Source organism: Syngnathoides biaculeatus, chromosome 16, assembly GCF_019802595.1.
Source record: "Syngnathoides biaculeatus isolate LvHL_M chromosome 16, ASM1980259v1, whole genome shotgun sequence".
NCBI lineage: Eukaryota > Metazoa > Chordata > Actinopteri > Syngnathiformes > Syngnathidae > Syngnathoides > Syngnathoides biaculeatus.
The window spans coordinates 14,780,472-14,802,770 of record NC_084655.1 but is presented as its reverse complement, the minus strand read 5'-3'; the positions used below and the strand labels follow the sequence as shown (position 1 = coordinate 14,802,770).

The 22,299-nt window shown below is 42.6% G+C and overlaps 3 protein-coding genes across 3 annotated transcripts; all 3 read right to left on the bottom strand.

Annotated features, from left to right (window-relative positions):
* Positions 1–3,192: 3,192 nt before the first annotated feature.
* On the bottom strand, positions 3,193–11,086 carry il2rb (interleukin 2 receptor, beta). Its single transcript, XM_061847243.1, has 10 exons — positions 10,714–11,086; positions 9,275–9,367; positions 8,691–8,835; positions 8,541–8,607; positions 8,343–8,436; positions 8,119–8,258; positions 7,746–7,914; positions 6,965–7,067; positions 6,642–6,711; positions 3,193–6,536 (listed from the first exon to the last, which is right to left on the bottom strand). Exons 2-10 carry the CDS (start codon positions 9,351–9,353, stop codon positions 5,766–5,768), a joined length of 1,638 nt encoding a protein of 545 aa, XP_061703227.1. The 5' UTR covers positions 9,354–9,367; positions 10,714–11,086; the 3' UTR covers positions 3,193–5,765.
* Positions 11,087–14,749: 3,663 nt separating this feature from the next.
* On the bottom strand, positions 14,750–18,487 carry LOC133514492 (SUMO-conjugating enzyme UBC9-like). Its single transcript, XM_061846239.1, has 8 exons — positions 18,184–18,487; positions 18,063–18,088; positions 17,798–17,883; positions 17,631–17,714; positions 16,598–16,670; positions 16,312–16,421; positions 16,030–16,109; positions 14,750–15,259 (listed from the first exon to the last, which is right to left on the bottom strand). The coding sequence occupies exons 3-8, from the start codon at positions 17,861–17,863 to the stop codon at positions 15,196–15,198; spliced, it is 477 nt and encodes a 158-aa protein (XP_061702223.1). The 5' UTR covers positions 17,864–17,883; positions 18,063–18,088; positions 18,184–18,487; the 3' UTR covers positions 14,750–15,195.
* Positions 18,488–18,858: 371 nt separating this feature from the next.
* Positions 18,859–22,224, bottom strand: LOC133514491 (thiosulfate sulfurtransferase-like). Its single transcript, XM_061846237.1, has 2 exons — positions 20,869–22,224; positions 18,859–19,595 (listed from the first exon to the last, which is right to left on the bottom strand). Exons 1-2 carry the CDS (start codon positions 21,455–21,457, stop codon positions 19,297–19,299), a joined length of 888 nt encoding a protein of 295 aa, XP_061702221.1. The 5' UTR covers positions 21,458–22,224; the 3' UTR covers positions 18,859–19,296.
* Positions 22,225–22,299: the final 75 nt, after the last annotated feature.

Below are 22,299 nucleotides of genomic sequence, written 5' to 3'. Positions count from 1 at the left end.
CTCGGCCCGGGTGGCACATCGACACATTTATCACCCCTGACTTACGGATTACGCCGCCCCGCCCCAACTATTGTTTTTTTTTTTAGTAGCTGTATACACACCTACCTGTCATTTGGAACCCACGAAGCCCTCATCCCTTGGACCTGTGCAATCTATTTTTCATGCCGAACCGGATCTTTTGGAAAAGTATGAAGAGCGAATGCATCCTCCCGAGTGTTCGAGCAATATCCAGCAATGCAACGAGCTGGCATTTTGGCTAACACGAAGGAACAAAGAGCTACCTTCCAGCAGGTAAAACTAGTAGAAACAGATCAGACCACTTGAGTGCAGTACTGCCCTGTGCGTCACGTCCTGCTTCTTCTCGAAAACAAATCCCTCAAGGCGGGAGTTACAAAAATCCATATACGTCAAAATCAGGTTTTGTGGTGAAAAAACGGATGGGTCCATACCGCCTGGCATTTTTTTTTTCATTAATAACATACTAAAAATCATGCATTTCATGGCAGTGGATCTTTAAGGCCACCCCGCCTCCCCAACACGTTTCCATCCAGTTTGCACACATGCGTGGACACATGCAAACGTTTTAGTGTGCTCAGCAGCAGATTTGGAAGGTTTCCCGTCCCTCCTAAATGATCCCGACTGTCGAAATTGCCGCCCAGGGTGCCTGTTTTGGGTGTGGAAGGGTTTCCAGCCCTTCTGGTCTGACAGAGGGCTGTGACAACAACCTGATAAAACAAGAAAAAGTATATATTTTTCTCCCTAGACCAGGCAGGGGTCAAAAAATCTTTAAAACTTTATATCTGAAAAAATCGCAGTATCTCTTTGCTAGTCTGTTTGTGAATCCAGTTGGTCTCGGTGTTTAGCTTCCATGATTTAACTATCGGCTTTTGTGTTTCACACAGTCGCGGCAGCAAGGGATGTCAGTGACTCACCTCGTTAGGCGCTTTTGTTTCCTAAATCTCATTGATGTCGACCAGGTACCTGTTAGCGGCTCACATGAGGAACATTTCCTCAGCTTCCTCAATGTGGGGTGAACCCGCAGCTGTTGAGGACGCTGGCTCAGGATCCGTGTTGCACCAATACCGGCCTTCCATCTCCTGCCAGGATTGGCCTGGCGAATACCAAGCCATTGGCAAACAAAACTTTTATTCAGAGGAATTTTTTTTCAACATTCCTGGCCTGCATGTTCTCTGTTTGGCATATTTGAATTGGTGCTAGTGATCGTTGTACCTTTTTTTTTTTTTTAACTTTAACCACTCGGCCCATCATACTTTAACAAATATAGTTTTTGTTCTCATTTGAGTGTTTCCGTTCACTTTAATGTAATGCACATAAAGTATATGGAATGCAAAAATGTCCTCATGTACATATGTATTGGTCATTGTCATGTTTAGGCTGCTAAAAAAGAACAGTTAAAGGTCCACTGTCATGAAATGCATGATTTTTTAACATGTTATGAATGAAAAAAAAAAGGCAGCCAGAATGGACCCATCCGTTTTTTTTTCACCACACAAAATGATTTTGACGTATATGGCTTTTTGTCACTCCCGCCATCAAAACCCACTGAGGGATTTGTTTTCAACAAGAAGCAGGAAGTGACGTTAGTAGCAGACGCCCACTCAAATGGACTCGTTTGTTTCTATTAGTTTTACCTCCGCGAAGGTAGTTCGTTGTTCCTTTGTGTTAGCCAAAATGGCGGCTCGTTGCATTGGTGGATATTGTTTGAACACTCGGGAGGATTGATTCATTCTTCATACTTTTCAAAAAGACCCGGTTCGACCTGAAAAATGGATTGCACGGGTGCAAAGGACGAGAGCTTCGTGGGTTCCAAATGACAGGTAGGTGTGTATACAGCTACTAAAAAAAACAATTGTTGGGGGGGGGACATAATCCTCTCAGAATGTAACAAAAGATCCGCGTACATAAGTCAGGGGTGCTAAATGTGTCGATGTACCCATCGGCGCTGCGGACGGCTTTGGCCGGGGTGGCTCATCACGGTGCCACCCAGGTGGCTCATACATATTGTTTGGGAGTCTGTTGTTAGTTAGAAGTGATCCGCATATCATCTAAATATGGGTCGAAATGAAACAAAACCATAGGGTAATATTGCCTCGGTAACTTCACTCAATTGTGTCCACGGCAGACGGCTTCAGTGGCGCCTCGTCCGCGGTGGAGGCTGGCTCATACATACTGTCTGGAAGTCTGTTGTTCGTTAGAAGTGATCCGCATATCATCTAAATATAGCTCGAAACGATAGGTTAATACTAGATAGATGTTCTCTTCTTTGAAAAGATCTTCCATGTCTCATAGTGGGTGGCACAGTGTGTTTTCACTGGCGAATGTCGCGGTGTGATGTAATGAACAGACGTTGCAGCCAATATGGCTACCACTTGAATGTCAAATGAGACTTCTGCAACTTTGCGCTCTGCTCCTATTTATTTTTTCGTATGGACATTGAAGTGAATAATGTTATGTGTATTTTTCATTACAACATCTATTTTAAAATGTTTCTAGGCATGACACTTGACCTTTAAAGAGACCATACTCTGTGTGTAAGCCTTGGAAGTTTTGAGTCCCGTTTTATGGGGTTCCACAAGGTTCAATTCTAGGGCTGTAGCTTTTCCCTTTGTATTTGGTGCTCCTCCATTCATCTTGAGGAAACATGGAATTGCCGACATTGATGGCACTGAGGTTTATGTGCCTTGTCCTGACCACCGTTTCTATTCTGCCTTGAAGACCTTCATCCTTGGATTGTCTTGAACGTCTTAGATTTTAGTCCCAAAATAAAAAGTACAAATTGTGACGCAGTGCTGCTTGTAAATCTCCCCCATTGACTTTGGACCCTTGGGAACACTTTGTGAAGTCGAAGTCCCAAACCTGGGGTTTAAGTTGAACAGTGATTTTTAACTGGATCTACAAATTAGTTTGATAATTATGTCAAGCTTTTTTTTAACCTCGGACAGCTGGAAGTGACACAGGAGCAATTTGAAATAATAACATCACCCCTTCGCTGGTTTCACTGTGATGCACTTTACTTGGAAGTCACTCAGTCAGTCCTCCATCAAACATCTCCAGTTGGTCCAAAATGCTGCTGCTCAACTGTTAACTCAACTCTTTTTTTTTTCTTTTTTTTTTAAAGCTCACCTTAAAACTTTTGTTGTTGTTGTTGGCTTTCAACACAGAATGAGACTGTAGGTGTCTTATTTATGTGTTTGTTTATTGTTTCCAAATTATGCCAAGTTAAATTGTGTTATGTTTTATATTGCATTTGTATTGATGCATAGCACTTTTTCAACCGAGGTTGCGTTTAAGTGCTATATTGATAAAAGACGCTACAGAAGTCACATGAATGAGGACTCACGAATAACAATGATACGGCTATAACAATGTAATATTCATGTCTTCAATGGCCCTTTATTACCACCGTCGCATGTTCTGTGTGAAGTGACCCGATGTTTGCTAACTGTGGCAACAGCAAAATGTCAAACCGCGCTCAAATCCACATGCTCTTATAGCCCCAGGGACCACCTGAAAAGACATGTCAACGCTCGAAGTCGACGCTCATGCGTGCGTACGTCTTCTTCAGCCCATTTCTCAGGCCCACTTTCCACTGCGACACAGGAAGTCATGGGGTGACCCATTTTTATTTTTCTATTTTTTTTGGTCTCAGCTCACCGAGTAGACTGGAAATTTACTGCATGTTTTCAGAATGACCTGAATGACTCTCACACACATACAAACCACAAACGAAGAGAAAAGAATGAACAGGCACAATTATTATTACTGGTGATTTCATCAATGTGGACGTACGCGATTGTTTATTAGGCGCTACAAACAAGCGGCAACACTGACAGTAAAGCATCTACACAACAGAGTCCTCATTTCAATTCTCTTAAATGCTGGGTTATGTGCCATAAGTGACTGACTTACGCATCGCGGCTCAAAACTCAGCACACGCTGCGTACCTTGAATAGAAGTGAAATGCACAAAATCACGATACACACGATCTAATCGACTTCACAGCTTCCCAAACATTTGTTCTTGTTTGACAGTGAGGTACGACAAAGCATTCGTACGTGAGAAACAAAAAAAAACTTTTCTTTTCTTTTAGTAGTCATTGATTATTTTTGTAATTACTTATTTTTGATTACTGTCATTTCCGGCCTACAAGCCATGACTTTTTTCACACGCTTTCAACGCTGCGGTTTATGTGGATATTTTGTGCATATTTTTGTAACGGCCGCAAGGGGGCACTCAAGGGGAAAAGGTAAGAGTGAGACCGGTGGAATATATGTGCCGAGCAAGTGACTTTTACCGGCCCTGTGAGCGCTGCGCTAGCGTTAGCGCTGTGCTAGCGTGTTACAGCTGTGTACTGGCGTGTCTCAGTGATATTTACCAGTAAGTTTTATTTTAACCGTCAGCGCTAGCTTTAGCAGCACTAGCGTTAGTGCCGTGCTCGCGTTAAACTCTTTCTGTGTACAATGTTTCTTTGTAAGTATCTCGTGTTTTAATGTGGGTTTCAATGTGGGCACTTTCGGCTTTTACACAATTGCGGCATATGTATGTACCAAATGGTATTTACTTTACAAATGTACTCGGTGAGGCTTGTAACCAAGTGCGCTCTCTAGGCCGGGAATTACGGTATATCAAAATGTTTGTGAGACAATTTGAAAGGGGATGTAAAAATCCATCCATCCATTTTCCAAGGCGTTTATCCTAAAGCTATTATTATTAGACCTGGTGTGTCAAACTCATTTTAGTCACGGGCCACATTGTAGTTATGGTTTTCCTCAGAGGGCCGTGATGGGGCCACAATACCTCAACGTTATCATTTATGATGTGAAAGTTTGAAATTCTGGTACAGATTTTCACAAGAATAATGGAAGTTAACACGTTAACAGGCCCTGTAGCTCAGTGGTTAGAGCACTGGTTTGATAAACCAGGGGTTGTGGGTTCGTATCCCACTGGGGCCTCCACTCCCTGAGAAGGGTTGCGTCAGGAAGGGCATCCGGCGTAAAAATTGTGCCAAACATATGTGCGTTCATCTGAGATGACACGCTGTGGCGACCCCGAAAGGGACAAGCCGAAAGAAACTTACTCTATAGGAAGTTAACACACATGATTTGCCTTCGCGAGTCACATAAAATCAGGTGGTGGGCCAAATCTGGCCCCTGGACCTTGAGTTTGACACCTGTGTATTAGACTGTTTCGTTACTATTATGCATTCATTTATCATTCAGTACAACATAACAGATATACATTTTAAAAATAATTCATTTAGCAGCTAATAGTAAAAAGAAACATTTGAAAGGTGTCTGCTCAGAGGTATTTCCTTTGCTGATTCGACTTGGGTGAAACTCCGCTGAAATGATTTCGCTCACTGCCATGACCTGTTATATTGTCGCCGTGGAGGCTTTTTACCAAATATTTTGGCCATCTCAAACATGTAAAGAAATAAAAAAAATTGCTGGATGAAGTAGCATGTATATTTCAGTGCGGCGTGGTAGCATTTGGCGCACATGCCTATTGTTTGGAGTAAGGCGGACATTTTCTTTTTTTTTGAAATCATTCAAATCCGGCATGGATGGAAAAAACACACACGTGTGTGAAATTTACTCGCCAAATTCATGTTCACTGTACACCGTTTATCGGCTCAGCGTCTGAGTATCATTGCATGCACTCAAGCAATCGTCACAAGAATCCTCGTTTTTAGCAGCAGCAGAAAAATGTGTCTTTGCACGGCGGGGCTCCATCTCAGGGTGAGCTCAGATAGACGCGTTGCTAGAAGTTGTTTGGATCTCTTGCAGGATGAAATAACCTGATTTGGACGACTCTACTGGCATAGAGGAAGGCCTGTACGTTGTACAAGCAACAGGCCAGCCTGTGGCGCTTATGTTAGCTGCTAGCATAGGTGCATGCATTTGGGATCTATCTGAAGATAACTGAGACAGACCAGAAGGGGTCGAGGGGTTACCTGTCTGCACCAGAAGACGGAGAGGGAGGCTCGGGTGTGAGGAGCTACAAGGACCGGAAATCTGATCTTCAACCAAATTAGAATCTTGTTTACCCTCCTCGACTTCCACATCTTCCGTTCCGAAACAAAAGCCCGAGTCAGGACTCTGCGGCCCTCCCTTCAAACTCTCACAGCTCGGAGACTTGGCCAAAGCAGGGGCAAGGCGGAGCGAGAGGGGAAGGTTAGTATTATGTGTCTTTTGCAGAATATGAAAATCACATTTTTCCGCAAAATTGACAGAGTTGGGCTGGGTTTGAACGGAGCTGCCGGAGGAGGTGGATACAAAGTAGCCCAAGTTAGAGAAACACGACGAAGACTGGGACAAATTGTCGACAAGCCTGTTGGCGTCAGGGCCAGCTGACGGTTCGATGTTGATCGGAGGTTGCGGGGCACAATTGGAGCTGGGGGGGTTGAAGGCGGGAGGACCCGCGGCCCAGCTTTCACACACCTCCACTGGGGAGATGTGGTCCACAGGCTGTTTGTTGTCCAATGTTGGAGGAGCGCAATTGGGATTCAGCCATTTCTGTACAAAAGTAACACCAAATATTTTTTTTTCACCCTTTGAGGGAGGGGGGGGGGGATCAATACTCTATTTGTATACATATATATCTCTTTATATATTATTTACCTTTAAATTCCCACTGTTGAGAGTTTGGAAGTATTTTGAAGGATTTGGAACAGGCTTCACTTTCAGGTATCTGAAATAGTACAAGAAGTATTAGGCATGCCGCTTTATTAGGTACACCCACAGGATCTGAAGCGATGCAATAAAGGAGCTGCATTAAATAAAAAAAAATAAAATAAAAAAAGATTATTAATGTTGTTTACAGTCATCTGAACTCCCACCATCTTGGGTGAGTCAAAGGAACAAAACCCTTCGCAATCAAAGCTTCAGAAGTACAATGCATAATAAAGTGGGTAAAACTACAAACACGCACACAGTTTACTCACCTCTTGCTGATACTACATCTGTAAAACACCAACATCATGATGATCATGACACACAAGATGATCAAAACTGCCAAAATTATAAAGGTCCAATCCAGGCTCCACCCTGGAATAAAAAGTTAGGACGTTGACATGCATTGTACGATCCGTACAGGTAAAATACCTTTATTTTAATTATTTTAACGTAACTTAGCTACAGCTGCACTCAAGTTGTTTTACTCAGCTTTGCTTAATAACATCTATTTCATTGTTAAGAGGTGAGTATAATTGTGCTACTTTTCAACTGGCACAGTAGCTGATTTTAAGTTATTTGCAGCTTTAGTAAAATCTTTTCCCGTTTATCAAACAAATCTGCAGTCAGGGAACATCGTATGTAACGCTTAAGAAGATTGAAGTGGGAGTGAAAGTAAATGACAGTCACTGAAGAGTTAATGAAGTACTCTGTTGTTGAAAAATGGCCCCAAAAAAACTAAATATGAAGTTATGCTCGAACGGCCAAAGTGCTGCTCAGGAATCCAGTATTAACTATTACAAAAAAAATCTACTTGTCTGGGGCAAAGAACATGAGAATAGTTTCTAGTCATTTACAAAAAGTACACAGGAAGAATCTAGCCTGGAAAAGGAAGGAGACGTTAAGAATTAAAAAAAGACAACAAATTAAATAAAACGCCAGCGTTCACAATCTCATGGAGAGAAATGATCAAAAAGGCCGTTCCTATCGCTTGAGTAAACGATAAGAGGTGCGTGCCAATTTGATGACAAGCTGCTGACGGCCTTTCTCTACCTCGATTTGCTGGTCCCGGCACCCCCCAGGACGCAAATGGACTCCACTCGCTCCACTGGCTGCCTTCGCTCTGCGCCGGCTTGACTTTCACACGAACCCGCTGCTTGCCTTTCAGCTGCCCAGCGGCGATCTTTAACTGCGGATTGTCGCTGGGAAACGTGCGAACCTCCTGGCGGGGCGGACGGAAATACTTTTCAAGGACTTTTTTCGTTGATTTTTTTCCTTCAGCAGCACATCTATTTGTGTTTGAGCTGATGAATAGCTTATAACATGTTAATTACTTGACTATTTGTGAGGAAACTCGCCACAAATGGCTCAACCACTGATGAGAACGTGTCCAAACGTAAACAAGAGCGAGTGGGCACACACTTGCCTTCGTCAGCGGGTTTTGGATCTGAACTTCATATTCAAACCTTCGGAAAAGCACGGATCGCGGGCTCCCCGGATCCCAATATATCACGGTGCCATTTTCAGTGTGGGTGACGTTAGGCGGCCCTGGGGGGTGCATTTTGACTGAACGCAGACACACACACACATCCTTTAGCTTGCTCTGGTGATAAATGGAAAATGTAACCATAGACAATAAAAGCTACGCACTGTGGTTTTTAGGTTTATAGTCTTTGAGGTTCTCGACCAGCGCGCCGTCGCATTCCATGATGATGCGGGGCAGGACCTCGAAATAGGTGAATTCCTGGAGCGACCCATTGCGACATTGAAATGAGAGGATTGAAATTGCAAGATGCGCGCAATGACGCGTGGGCACTGTCGTGAGAATGGATTCTTGAAAACGCTTACTCTATTCTCAAAGAAAAAACTGCATCCTGGAGGTGAGTCACGGCGTCCTCTCACCTTGCAGCTCTGGCTAATTTTGTTAAGAAAACAAACAAAAAAAACCCCCATCAATACATATGACATATCGCCTGTAGAACATTCATAATGTCCTACTTGATTAGAATTGCATGGGTCGCCTCGTTTTTCCTGATGCGGATTTTCTTGTAGCCAAAGATCTCGCAGTCCAAGCCGGGATCCGCTGAAAAACCGTTCAGCGTGCAAGTGACATTGTTGATGAAGTCATTCACACAGGTGAGCCCTGAAATGCAAAAATCACGTCAAGTTTGTCCTGCGAGGAGGTGTTTTGCAGAGTTAGAGAAAAATAGGATTCCATCAAAGTTTCCAGTTGTGTGAAGGCAAAAATTGCATTGCTCAGGTTTTTTTTTTTTTTTTTTTACCACTCGTGTACTTGCTTTGCTCATGCAAATTAACATTTAATCTCAATTACTACATCCAATTCAAGAATATGGACAATGCCCAAAATTAAAATGCGTATGATGAAACGCATCAGAACCATACAGACCCAGAGTGCAACATATAAAAATGTCAATAAAGAATCACTTCGTATCCACAAACACAATCTTTGATTTCTGCCTGCCGATGTGATTCAAAAGAGTGCGTCTGATGTCTGATGTTGCCGTAATTTGTGTGGCATTGTTATGGAAGTTCCGGGAATAAAAAAATAAAATGAATGGTACCTTGCAAGTTGGTCTCAGAGTTGAGACAATGAAGAGAAAACAAAACCGCCCAGATAAAATACGGCTGCACCGCTCCCATCGCGTACGGTCAGTCTATGAAAAAACACATTCACACACACACACAATAAAAAGCGGTACAGTATTAGTATTATATCAGTATCACAACATGCAATGTTAGAGTGCTGAGAGTGGGAGGGGAAAAAAATGTTTTTGCGGAAATCAGACCAAAGCCTTTTAAGTTCAAGACTGAACAGTTGGCGTTATTTCGTCAATTGATAATTTTATTTAAAATTACGATTGAGCAAAGACAAGATGAGAAGAGTTATGTCGAGCATCAACTTTCAGAAGTAGTCCGATCACAACATGAGTAGCGTCCACGCTAATTTTACAAATTTAAAATTTCTATATTGTTGCTTTCAATGTGTTTCGATGTAGTTTTGTACAACTTTTGGGGGGTCATTTACGTTCCATTTTTTTTCATAATAAAAGAGAATAATCACGATTATGACAACTATCTTCTAAAAAGGGTCGAGCAGCAGTTTTCTAGATCCACTTGCCGTGCTAATGTTTTTTTAATTTTTTTTTTTTTTTCAAAATGAAACTTATTTTGGGTCATAAGTATATGACGTAAACGATAGCGTGCGGAGACGACTCAACTGTGTACAGTCATTTCCAAAGGATAGAAAAAAAAAAGCCCACTCCTTTACTTTAATAAGATTTGAAAAAGTACACGTATGTAAGAAGAAAAGTACAAATTTATTTTAATGTCAGTTACACACAGCACAGTACTCCTTTTGCTCCCCTGGGACAACGAAGGAAAAAAAATCATTTTTACAAACTTGTGCAGTGCTCATACTTAGAAAAAAATAATGTAGCCATTCTTATAACTGACAAACAAACAAAAATTACCTGTTTTTTTTTTTTTTTTTTTTTTTCAGATTAGGCCCCAAATTTTTGAATGCCATAAACTTATCATTATGATGACACAAGACACAATACACCGACGCCACGAATGTTCCTTTTAGCTTTGACCCTCAAAAAAAAAGAAAAAAAAGATCTTAAACAAGTCCGCGAATACAAAATATTTTGCTTCTCGTAATCTGTTGCACTCGTCCTTCTCAATCAATCAGTCGAGAACTCAACAGTGCTTGACTTTCTCCCTATTCGTCTTATTCCTGCATTCCTACGTCGCGTTGTTATCTGCGCCCATTGAAAGAAATAACGAGCCTATTTTGACGCGGAAAGGAAAAGTAAATCCTGCAGTTAAGTACGGTAACAAAATATTGACGCTTAATTCCCACCATTGGGAATTTCCCTCGCCAGATAAATCATAATTATGTTTATTGAAATAGGCTTGAAAAGAACGACATCCGGTTACGGAGAACACGGCTGAAGAAAATAACATGGCACAACCTGTAAATAATTGGCTGAAACTGTACCTGATTTTCTTGTCCCTAAGAGGAGTCACATGGTCGTCCGTTTTGCTGGACTGCTACCGTCTTGAGTCAAAAAATGACCTTTTCTTTATCTCTCACTGTCCTCAGTCCCTTCTGCGGGCTCTCATTTTCTCCTCTCTCTCTCTCTCTCTCTCTCTCTCTTTCTCTTTCTGTCACTCAATCTTTTGCCTCCTTCATTGCCTTTGTTCTTTTCTGGGTGGCCGCTGACATTTTCTTTCACAGACCACAACTTCTGTCCAGGCCTCAACAGGAAGCCTCGTGACGCTGAGCGAAAGAGTGACGGGACGAGACGAGGTGGGAAGGTGAGTGCAAATGTCACTTGCCGCACCTCCCTCTCTCCACCCCGCCGTCATCTGTCACGAACCCCTCGCCCCCGATTACAACTTACTACGATAGTTAAAATGCGAGATGCAATGGAAAGCCAGTGAACACCACATCCTGTTTCGATTGCACAGTCAAGAAAAAGACATTCAGGTTATCCTTCTGAAGTGGTTGAAGTCAATGAAAGTCAGTCAAAAGAGATCCAAACGGCACAAGAACAAATACAAACCATATTTAGAAGCACGCGGCTATTTAAGGAGCATCAAAGGCGCTGCGACCGCTGCAGACGCGGCCGAGACCACCGCTCAAGCTCCTTAGGGGCCGACGTACTGGAAAAGACAGTTGGGAGACGTCGTCTTCCTCAAAAGGTCATCAAACATCTCAGGAGATTCGCTTGTAACGCTGAAAGGCCCAGAGTCCCAATTAACATGAGTGTAAAAAGACCAATGGAGTTCCCCAGGGATCATTGCTTTGACCCCTTCCATTCATTGTTTTCCACACTCGTGCTACTCACCCCAAAACATCGATCATTCACACCGGATGATTATAATCCAGACACACTATTTGGAGATGTCTGAGCCAATATTTTCTTCTCTTTGTTCATATTATCTGATTTAAAATGATGGAAATTTATCTTCGACACATTTTCCAGTTAGTTACAGCCGAGAATTTTAAATTCAGATGGGAGTACTCTAAACATGTAATCGCAGGCCAACGGTGGCCCAGCAAACAAAGTTTTGTGCTGAAGGCTCACATTTGATTTTAATGGGCCTTATCATTCTATGAATAACGAAAAAAGTTCCATCCATCCATTTTCTGAACTGCTTGTCCTCACAAGGGTTGCGGCAGTGCTGGAGCCTATCCCAGCTTTCATCGGGCAGGAGGCAGGGTAAGCCTGAAATGGTTGCCGGCTAGTTGTGCAGGTAAAATATTTAAAATAGCATTTATTTTAATGATGGAATAATATTCATCTCTTCCTTATAAGTCATGATATTGTATTGATCAATGTACAATTACAATACATATACAGTTATATGTATTTCTTCACAAATAATATTAATATATTATATCATTTATACTTAAACAGTTTAAAAACTATTTTATGAATGAAATGAATACATAGATTTTGAAATAAAAGAATAAATCCATTTCAAATAACAGATTTTGAACCCAAGAAATAAAAATAACCTCTGAACCTCTGAATTTTTTTTTTTTAATTTCCAAAAGATGTAGGACTCACTCATTTGCTTTGCTTTTTTGAGAGAAGTAAAAATAATTTCATCTCATCTTCAAGAAAGAGAAAGTCTGATATGCATTGATGATTGGGCATTTCAAAAACTGTATTAACGTGACTGGGTTGAAAACAACATTTGTTAGACCTGCTTGATTTTAATACTTTCTAATGGGTACGTTGACTTAATAATGTCAATTGACCTAGTCGAAAACATATTCAAAAATCTTCTATTCGTCCGCCTCGGTTTCTTATCATTGCTCAGCTCCACAATTGCTCAGTGGGGGTTGAGAAGGTAGAAAAATAAAGTCTCTAATCCATCCATCCATTTTCTTCGCTGCTTATCCTCACGAGGGTCACGGGGAGTGCTGGAGCCAATCCCGGCTGTCGACGGCAGGAGGCGGAGTACACCCTGAACTGGTTGCCAGCCAATCCCAGGGGACACAAAGACAAACAGCCGCACTCGCAATCAATTTAGAGTGTCCTATTAATGTTGCATGAGAGAACATGTAAACTCCACACAGGCGGGTCCGGCATTGGACCCGGGACTTCAGAACTGTGAGGCCAACACTTTAGCAGCCGAGGCACCGTGCTAAAATATTGCACCTTATTGCTTGCACCTGCTGCAGGGCAGCGTGCAATCTGCCCCAGCCCCTGACACCCCCGCTGCCCTCTTTTTCTGGCGTCAGCGTGCTGAGCGAGGGAAGCGGAGGCCGGGCGAGGTCTAGAGACGAACAAAGGGAGGCGGAGGAGGAAGAGGAGCACGTGAAGCGACGCAACACCTTCCAGGTCGGCCGGGGTGTGCTGGTGATCCGTTGTGTGTTTTTGTTTTTGTCATGCGTGTGAGAGGTTTAAGTGGTTTTATGGTAAATGTGATCATTTTTTGTGAGTGTGAGAGGTACAGTATATATAATTTCCGGCTGTGTCGTAGTCATTTCAACTCTTCCAGTTCAGACAGACACAAATTTGTATGCTCTTTATTGAGATAACTTTTTTTTTTTTTTTTTTTTGGACCAAAACTGGTTACATCATGGCACAGTGGTAAATTACAATGGACGTGTCATTGTTTCACTCAGAAAATCATGCAAATCAGCGGGAAATCCATTGTGCTGCTCACTAGTTTCAATCCATTTTGCATTGAGGTGACTGCGTGAGTAATATGAGTGAACGTTTGTCATGAATGATGATAAATCCGCATTACGTGTCTGACTTGACAAGAAAGACAGCGAGCCAACACCGGTGTTGCGTGTGACTTGAGTTTCCAGTGGTTACCTCAAAACCTCTCCATACACCAAAACCAACAAGGAACTTCAATCGTTACGGCCTAACATTTTAGTTTGTTGAGACTTTTGTGGTTCATGTCGGCCCCAGAACCACACAATGGATTTCCTTGTTTTGTCATGCTGTTTTTGACGGGATTTTCCATTTACACCCAAAAAAACAAAATCCAGTTCCACGAATCTGTGCACATATGTTGTTTTTGTGTAGGCGGCACAGTGCAGCAGGTGTAGAGCATCGGCCTCACAGTTCTGAGGACAGAGATTCAAGTCCCGGCCCTGCCAGTGTGTAGTTTGCCTGCTCTCCCCGTGCCTGCGTGGGTTTTCTCCCAGATATACTCCTGTATGACAAATGGAAGACAGAATATTCAGAATGTCACTACAGACTCAATGTTGAGGAGCACACCATGAAATGAAAGCTGCTGGAATATGTAAGGGCTGATCCTGGATCCGTATGGTCATGCGGTACCAAAGGTGGTACCTGAGGTTTTTCTACGGGCCCCATCTACAACACACAATCAGCACGCCACAAAAAACTTTCCACAAACAAGCCACTTTTAGAAAAAAACATTTTTCTAACCGTCTTTTCTTCAGTCCGCAGCTCAGAGATGTCGCACAAAACCGCACGAGAAGAAAAAGGTGTTAAATTTCCTATGATTGTCACACACTTGACATCTGAGAACATTACGTCAAGTTTCACCTTTGGACCAGAAAAAAAAAGAAATAAAATTATTGCAAGGCGACACGATGGCTCAGCTGGAATGCGTTGGCCTCACAGTTCTGAGGTCCCGAGTTCAATCCCGGACCCGCCTGTGTTGAGTTTGGGTGTTCTCCCCATGCCTGCGTGGGTTTTCTGCGGGCCCTCCAGTTTCCTCCCACATCCCAAAAACATGCAACATTAGTTGGACACTCTAAATCGCTTCTCGGTGTGATTGTGAGTGCGGCTGTTTGTCTCGATGCGATGGGCTGGCAACCAGTTCAGGGTGTACCCCGCCTCCTGCACGATGACAGCTGGGATAGGCTCCAGCACTCCCCACGAGCCTTGTGAGGATAAGCAGCTAAGAAAATGGATGAATGAAATTTATTGCATAAAAAATCATTCTACTGATCGCCATACAAAACTGTTAATAGTTATTAAAAGTTCAAAATATTTGCATTACACAGAAAAACACCACAGGCACTCGTGACGTTTGTTTTTATTCAATTTTATTTGACATGAATACACCTTCTTCATCATCGTTGTACCACACAAATGTCAACTGGCTAAAACAATATAAAACATAACTTTCACAATTTCATTTATTTATAGTATGTACATGCGTTCTGTTATCTGTTGGCGAAAACCTCGCGAGTCTTCTGCTTGCTCCCAAATGTGCGTCAAGGATTTTACAGGGGGGAAATGAAACCGGTTGCATCGAGCAAAGAGGTGAGCTTTTTCTCAAACGCTTCACCTCCTCGTTGCCCCTGGACGGCCTGCCTCCTCCGTTTACTTTACAACCAATTTACAAGTACTTGGGTTATCTTTGACATGCCACCTATGAAACGGCGTAACAGTACAGAAAAGTGGATCCTCGTCGGAGTGGTCCTTCACCTTCTGCTCTGCCACCTCTATCGAGTCCCGCTGCCCGGCCTGACCTATGTGGGTGCGAACTTCTTGGCCTGGGCCCTGACCCGCTTCTCGTAGTCCATTCGGTTCTGACTGCAACGGAAAAACGCAACAGCGCATTTGAATAGCTAAAAAATGATTGAGCACGTTGTTTGTTTTATTTTATTCGATAGCCAATGTTTCGCTGTAACTCTTGACACTGCGTCCTGCTCTGTCCAAAATCTTAATTGCGTGTACATATCTTTGCGTGAAATAGTTGAGACCTCTCTGTAGAACTCTCTTGGACAACTCTGATGCGTTTGGCAAAAAACATACCGCAATATTATCTGGAATACGCGGTACAGAATCAACTTCAAACATTCTGTTCAATCGCTTTTTTGGAAGGTTGTGGGACATGGCTAAGGGGGCGGAGCTTAAGATCGCCATCGTAAAAGTCAATTTTAATGACTTTTTGGGGAGTTGGGTCTTTTGTTGTGACGTGGTGGTTGAAGGCATACTTACTGTACTCATTTTTAACGTTGCGAAAAATTCCTGCACCTATTCATATCTCAAAATAGCTAGACAATATTGTTCGTACCTGATTTGAATGCTCGAGATTACATTAGAAATGAAGGAGATATGATATGAATTGGTTTTAAAATGTAAAAAAAGAAAGAAAACAGACAGCTTGTTTTTCATTACTTGCTAAAGAATGAATATCTTGTTGCAGTCTTTTGACACTTTCACTAAAACGTCTCCAGAGTATGAATAATTTGCCGCAGAGCAACATGGTCGACTTTTTTTTTTTTTTTTTTTGGTAACACATAACGAAAATGAAATCCTGAAATAAAAGCCATTGATGTGCCGCTTCAGTTGATGCGTACCAGTAGATTGTGTAGGCCTCCGCTTGTGCTGGATCTTGAATGTTGGGCTCGTTCAGCAGCTCCTGGATTCCCAAAAGAATCTGGAAACACACCGTGGCATTAAAAGTGACAATTAAGAACTTTGAGACATATTTGCACTGCCTTCTGTAATGCGCAAAGAACAGAAGAAAGCCAGACCATCTAATTTGTTACTTTTTAATTCAAACGTTGTGCACACACAACGGATACAATGACATGCAAAAAAATTTAATTAGAGTATTTTGTAATAATGAATAAGAAAACCTGTTTGATGGTGATAGCGGGCCTCCAATCTTTGTCTTCCTCCAGGATGGACAGACACACGGTGCCAGACGGGTAGACATTTGGATGGAATATTGGTGGCTCAAACTTGCCTGAAGGGTGATGGAAAAAAAAAAAAGCATGTTTAAGAAACCTGAAGATTTCTCAGCTATTATCAAACATTTCCCAATGTAATGTTGACACAGATGTTTGGAATGTTGGCTACAATGCGCCAAGTTTGCCATGAGGCAGCTTAGTTTACAACAGGTGTGGTGTCAGCGAGACTCACATTTGGGCGGCGAGGAGGGGTAGTCGTCCTTGAACAGCATCCTGAGTTTATACAGTCCTCCTTCCCACAAGGTCTAAAAATAAAGGGAGTAATAACTTCTTTAGTGCAAAACACTGACAAAATACAGCCACATTAAATGAGACGGAGACTTTTTACACTTCTACACAAATTATAAATACACTTTTTGGTATGATGATAATCTCCGTACAAATACAAAAGAGAAATTGTAAATGTGTTGTGTCACATGCTGGACTCACCAGCTGTTTAGTTATCAATGAAGACGTTCATATAGTAATAATATACTTGTCTCTGACAGTGTTTTAGTCTACGGAGCCCCCAGACATGACATTTTTTTTGTGCTTGTGCAACCACAAACGTTTACATTTCCCTTCCTTGTTTTTTTTTTCCAGCTGTGCTGTGCACGTTACATGCTGCATTAGTGGTGGCAAACATTTTGAAATTATCATCTATCTTCGCCTTTATATAAAAGCATTTGAACAGGGTATGTAGACTTTGTATATCCACTGTATAGATCATCCGGAGCCGAAAATAAATTGAAATGATGCTATCGCTGTGCATCCTGCAGCTTTAGCCACATTATCTAATTCACCATTTACCGAAATGAACTATTCTCCAAAACAATTGTCCTGGATGCACAACTGGATTGCCACAAATTGGAATTGTGTGCACAGGTTTTGTCCATTTTCTGGCAAAAATTCACATTATTTCACCCATGGCATCACTGTGGCTCAATGAGATTTGATTTCTTCTGTGTGGATTATTGAAATATTTTAGTTTTGAACTGTCTGCAGCATGTTACTGAAAACTATGATTGATAGAACTTCTAAGACAAAGTTCTGTGTAATTAGCAGCGAGTGACCTTGCAGACTTTTACGTTCATGCCTAAGATATTTGTAAAAACTGGCCCAGAATTAATCTGTTGCGCACTAAAATAAATCAATAAAACTGCAGGGCTATTCATGACCAGAGCACACATCGATTCGGCACAGAGTTTCCGGCCTTGGGAACTTACGCCTTTCTTTCCAGGAATGGCACATTCCCAATTCATCAGGTTCATGGTTCCATCTGGATTCTTAGTAGGGACAGCAACAAAACCCTGTAACAAGTTTAAAAAAAAAAACAAAAACATTTGATGAAGTTCTGAGGTGACGTTTGTAAATTCAAGAAGGCACAACTTACGAACGGGTGATCTTTTCTCCAGGCTTTGCGCTCCTGGGACAGTCTGCTAAGCGCAATGCCAGACATTGCTGCACATGAACCCCTCCCTATAGGAATATTATAAAATAAGCACATTCGTGTCATCTACACAAACTAAACCCTCTGAAGTTTTCGAAATATGACAATAACCACGAATCGCCGAACACGTTGCTATATAATGGATAATTTAATCGCAAGCCCCACGCTCTCATTACTCGACCGATTATACCCACATATTCCTCCTTACCGCTTTCGATGCAAAATGAAGTCAATCTTCAAACGACAGCCACGAATTATTTTCAGGGTGAAAACGTAAAATAAGTCAACTGTATTTTTCAACGGCGCTTGCGCGACGGAAGAAAACACACCCTTCGTCGTTGGAAAACACCAATAATGGGCCACTAGGAACGTAAATGAGCGAACCGATTGAACGGCACTTGGTTGAACATTCCTCCAGAAATCTAAAGGTAAAATGTTGATGTTGTGTTTTTGATCACAGTGCTCCTCAGATGCGCAAATAAATATCTCGTAACGTCGTGTCGTCGACTAGCATACAGCTAAATAGGACCCCGATGTGTTTATTTCGGGAGGACCTTCAGGCACATTTATGGCCAGCCCAGCATTTTATCTGATGTCCGACAGCCATTTTTGTTGTGGCACTGAACATGACGGTTGAAGGATTTGTCATTAAAATAACACATTTACTATCCTAATTTGTAGCAGTCCTTCGTCCACACAATGTTCACAGGTAAACTGTAAAGCAGAGGCGTGAAGTTTTTTTTTCTGTCGTTAATTTATCCGATTGGTCTAAGGGTGGCGGTGACGTCATTGGAAACCCATCCTTACTATATTTTCAAATGAATATTTTTTTTAATCACGCTTATAGTGGCCGGGTGAGATTCTTTTTAATCCTGGAGTAGACAACCTGCCTCGCTAGTTAACATGTAAACCAAAGTTGATGAGATGGTTCAGGTATGGCCACATTTGCACATCTTAGTTTTGTTCACATGAAAATAGCAAAAATGGAAACGCTTCTGTCGCACTATAGTTCACATTTTGTTTAATGAAATAAAATATGTTGATTCCACCTATATTTTCTGTGCGGGCTCCTGCAAATTTTACCTCTCGAAAGCAAAACATTTAATTTTCTTAACAAGTTAGTGTCAGTGAGAAAAAACACAAGAAATATAGAATTTTACATGGAATCATACAAGAAAACGTAGATAAGAGATTTCACATCATTTGTCAAAAGACTACCCATCTTATTTTTTTTAAAAAAAGCATAAAAGCTACACTAAACATTTCTCGATTCCTCTGTAACAGATTATTTGCAGAAAGTGGTCATGTGGATCACTACATTATTCTCCAGACTGTTGCAAGTGTTGCCTAAGTAGCAAATTAATCGTGCACCGATTCTATCATAAATGGCAACAAATCACTAGTGCAGTTACATACTTAATCTGTTAAAACTAACTCCAGCCTCACATCTTCTTTCCCTCTCCCTCAGAGATGATGTACTCTGGAGACGCCCTTTTGAACCACTCGGACCAGGATCCGTCGTAAACGCACACGCCCGGGTGGCCGAGCAGCTGAGCGACCAGGACGGCAAAGCACGCCGTCACGCCGCACGAGCAGGTGGCCCACAGCGGCTGCTCCAATTTGAGTCCGGCCTCCCTGTACAGCCTGGAGAGGTCTTCGAGGGCCAGAAACTTCCCAGAAGCTTCCAGAAAGGAAGTAAATGGCAAGTTGATTGTGCCGGGGAAGTGTCCTGGTAGCGTACCTGTTTAAAATATAATAATAAAATACTGTACATCAAATAAAATAAAGAAGTAAGCAAGGCCAGTGAAGATTGTATGTGTAATACTAGCATGACATCGGAATGTGAGTTGGAATTCACCTTGAGGGACACAGATAAATAAAATCCATCCATCCATTATCTTTGTGGTTTATCCTCACAAGGGTCGCAGGGAGTGCTGGAGCCTATCCCAGCTGTCAGCGGGCAGGAGGCGGAGTACACCTTGAACTGGTCGCCAGCCAATGGCAGGGCACATGGAGGCAAACAGCCGCACTCACAATCACACCTAGGGACAATTTTGAGTGTCCAATTAATGTTGCATATTTTTGGGATGTGGGAGGAAACCCACGCAGGCACGGGGAGAACATGCAAACTCCACAAAGCCGAGGCCGGGATCGAACCCGGGTTCTCAGAACTGTGAGGCTAACACGTGCTGCCAGATAAATAAAATGAATGAACAAAATAAATTACATTTGAATAAGTAAGGTAAATTCACAGAACTTGCAAAGTGTTACACATAAGAGTCATATTGCAAAAACAAGAAGATAATATATTTTCTTGATGAAATATTAGCAGTAAACACGAAAGTTTCCATAAGACTGACCACATCAAGTTGTTTGGTCTGAAGTAGAAGCAGCATGTACATGTTGAATAGAATTAAAAAAAAAAAACAAACTACAATATACAGGGCCGGGGGGGTCAGATTGTTTTTCACCCTGGCTCGGACAAGTTGGCTTGTCAGGTGACCTGTAAAGCAAAGTCTGCAGGTCAGGTCGGGTCTGTGTTGTGTACTTCCCTTCACTGTGTAAAAACATTACTCAACAGTTTTAATTAAAATATCCATCCATTTTCTTTGCCACTTATCCTCACGAGGGTCACGGGGAGTGCTGGAATCTATCCCAGCTGTTCAGCACACGGACACAGACAACAGTCGTACTTACAATCACACCAAGGGGCAATTTCGAGTGTTCAATTAATGTTGCATGTTTTTGGGATGTGGGAGGAAACCAGAGTGCACGCAGAGAACATGCAAACTCCACACAGGCGAGACTGGGATCGAACCCGGGTCCTCAGAACTGTGAGGCTAACACTTTACCAGCTGAACCACCTTGCCGCTAATCAAAATATGAGAATAAATATAATTAAAATAATCCTGCTCAATCGACTAAACTATTGCCAATTGAGGACCCGTGAAGAAAAAAAGATTTGGAGCCAAATCAAACACATTCACAGTCTTATGTTGAGAAAGCCCACTCACCCTCAATGGGTTCCGGTTCGACCCCCCTGTACCTTCCCGCAGGCCTGGTGTCCACCACCTGGACCTTCTTGGTGCCGATGTTGTCCAGCACGTCCTCGTAAGTCTTCACCCACGCAAGGTTCGGGGTCACCTGGAAATCTCTGCGCTCCGGCTTCACGAGTTCCGACGTCACCGGGCGCCCTTCGGCCAACCAGTTCTTCAAGCCCCCGTCCAGCACCGACACCGAGCGGTGGCCGAACAGACGGAACATCCACCAGACGCGGGGGGCTGTGTATAGGCCAAAGTCGTGCGCGTCGTACACCACCACGTGGGTGTCGTTGCCGATGCCCAGCTCGCCCACGTAGCGAGAAAAGTGGGCGGCGGCGGGCAACGTGTGGCAGTGGGGCGAGCTGCGGTCGCTGCACTCGATCATGTCGAAGACCGACGATCCCGGGATGTGCTTCTCGGCAAACTCCGCTTTCGGGTCCCGTTTGGCTACCGGGGGGTACCACGACGAGTCCAGGATCCGAATCTTGGAGCCCGTGAGGCCCTTTCTGATTGCGTCCGCGAGCCACTGGGCTGAGACCACAGCGCGAACCTGAGCCGACATGGTGGTGAACAATTTTGCCAACTAATTTTCGGGTCTGTTTGTTGCCAAAAGGGCCGAAACGACGTAACAAATTACGTCATGTCATTGCGTGATTACGTAATCGGTGGATCCCGAACTTTTTACACCAAGTACCACCCCCCACAAATACATAGAACTCTCCAAAGGAGTTGAGTGCATTATTAAGATTTAAATTAAAGTATATTTTATAGTATAATGTGTGCATTTCATCCGCGTTTCAAATGTTGATAAACATTTCCAAAGAAAATGCGAAGGGAGTTAGTTGTTCGTGGAGTCTTAAAATTTGCAAAATTAAAGCCACAGAAGTTCCACGTTGGCGTCTGTAGTTCACACTGCCAACACTGGTGGGCGCCAGAGAAACGGCAGGAACATGTGCACAAAAACAACGAAAAGTAATCGTACAGGAAAGTTTTGGTGGAGTGTGAAAAAAAAGGAACAACAAATTACCAGATTAGTCTTCCCAATGCCTCACCTTTTGGCTGATGCCATCATTTAGAAAAATAAGAATAATGAACATACATGAAAAACATGTTCTCTGCATTTTACACATCATAGTGAACACACACATGCAATGTTACTATTACTATTATATTAGTTCAGGGTATTAGTGTTTTGCTCAAAGCTACCACACCCGTGAGTCCAGGGATGGTCCAGTCAGACTCCTGACCGGAGTCCACCACCATAATCTTCACCACTGGGCCAGGGCTACTTAAAAATGTACTCATTTACCACATGTCACAAAAACAAATAAAAAACTCTCTACAATTCTCTCAACACTTTGCTCAGCTACATTTTGTTGACACCAAACAGTTGCAGGCGCGCAC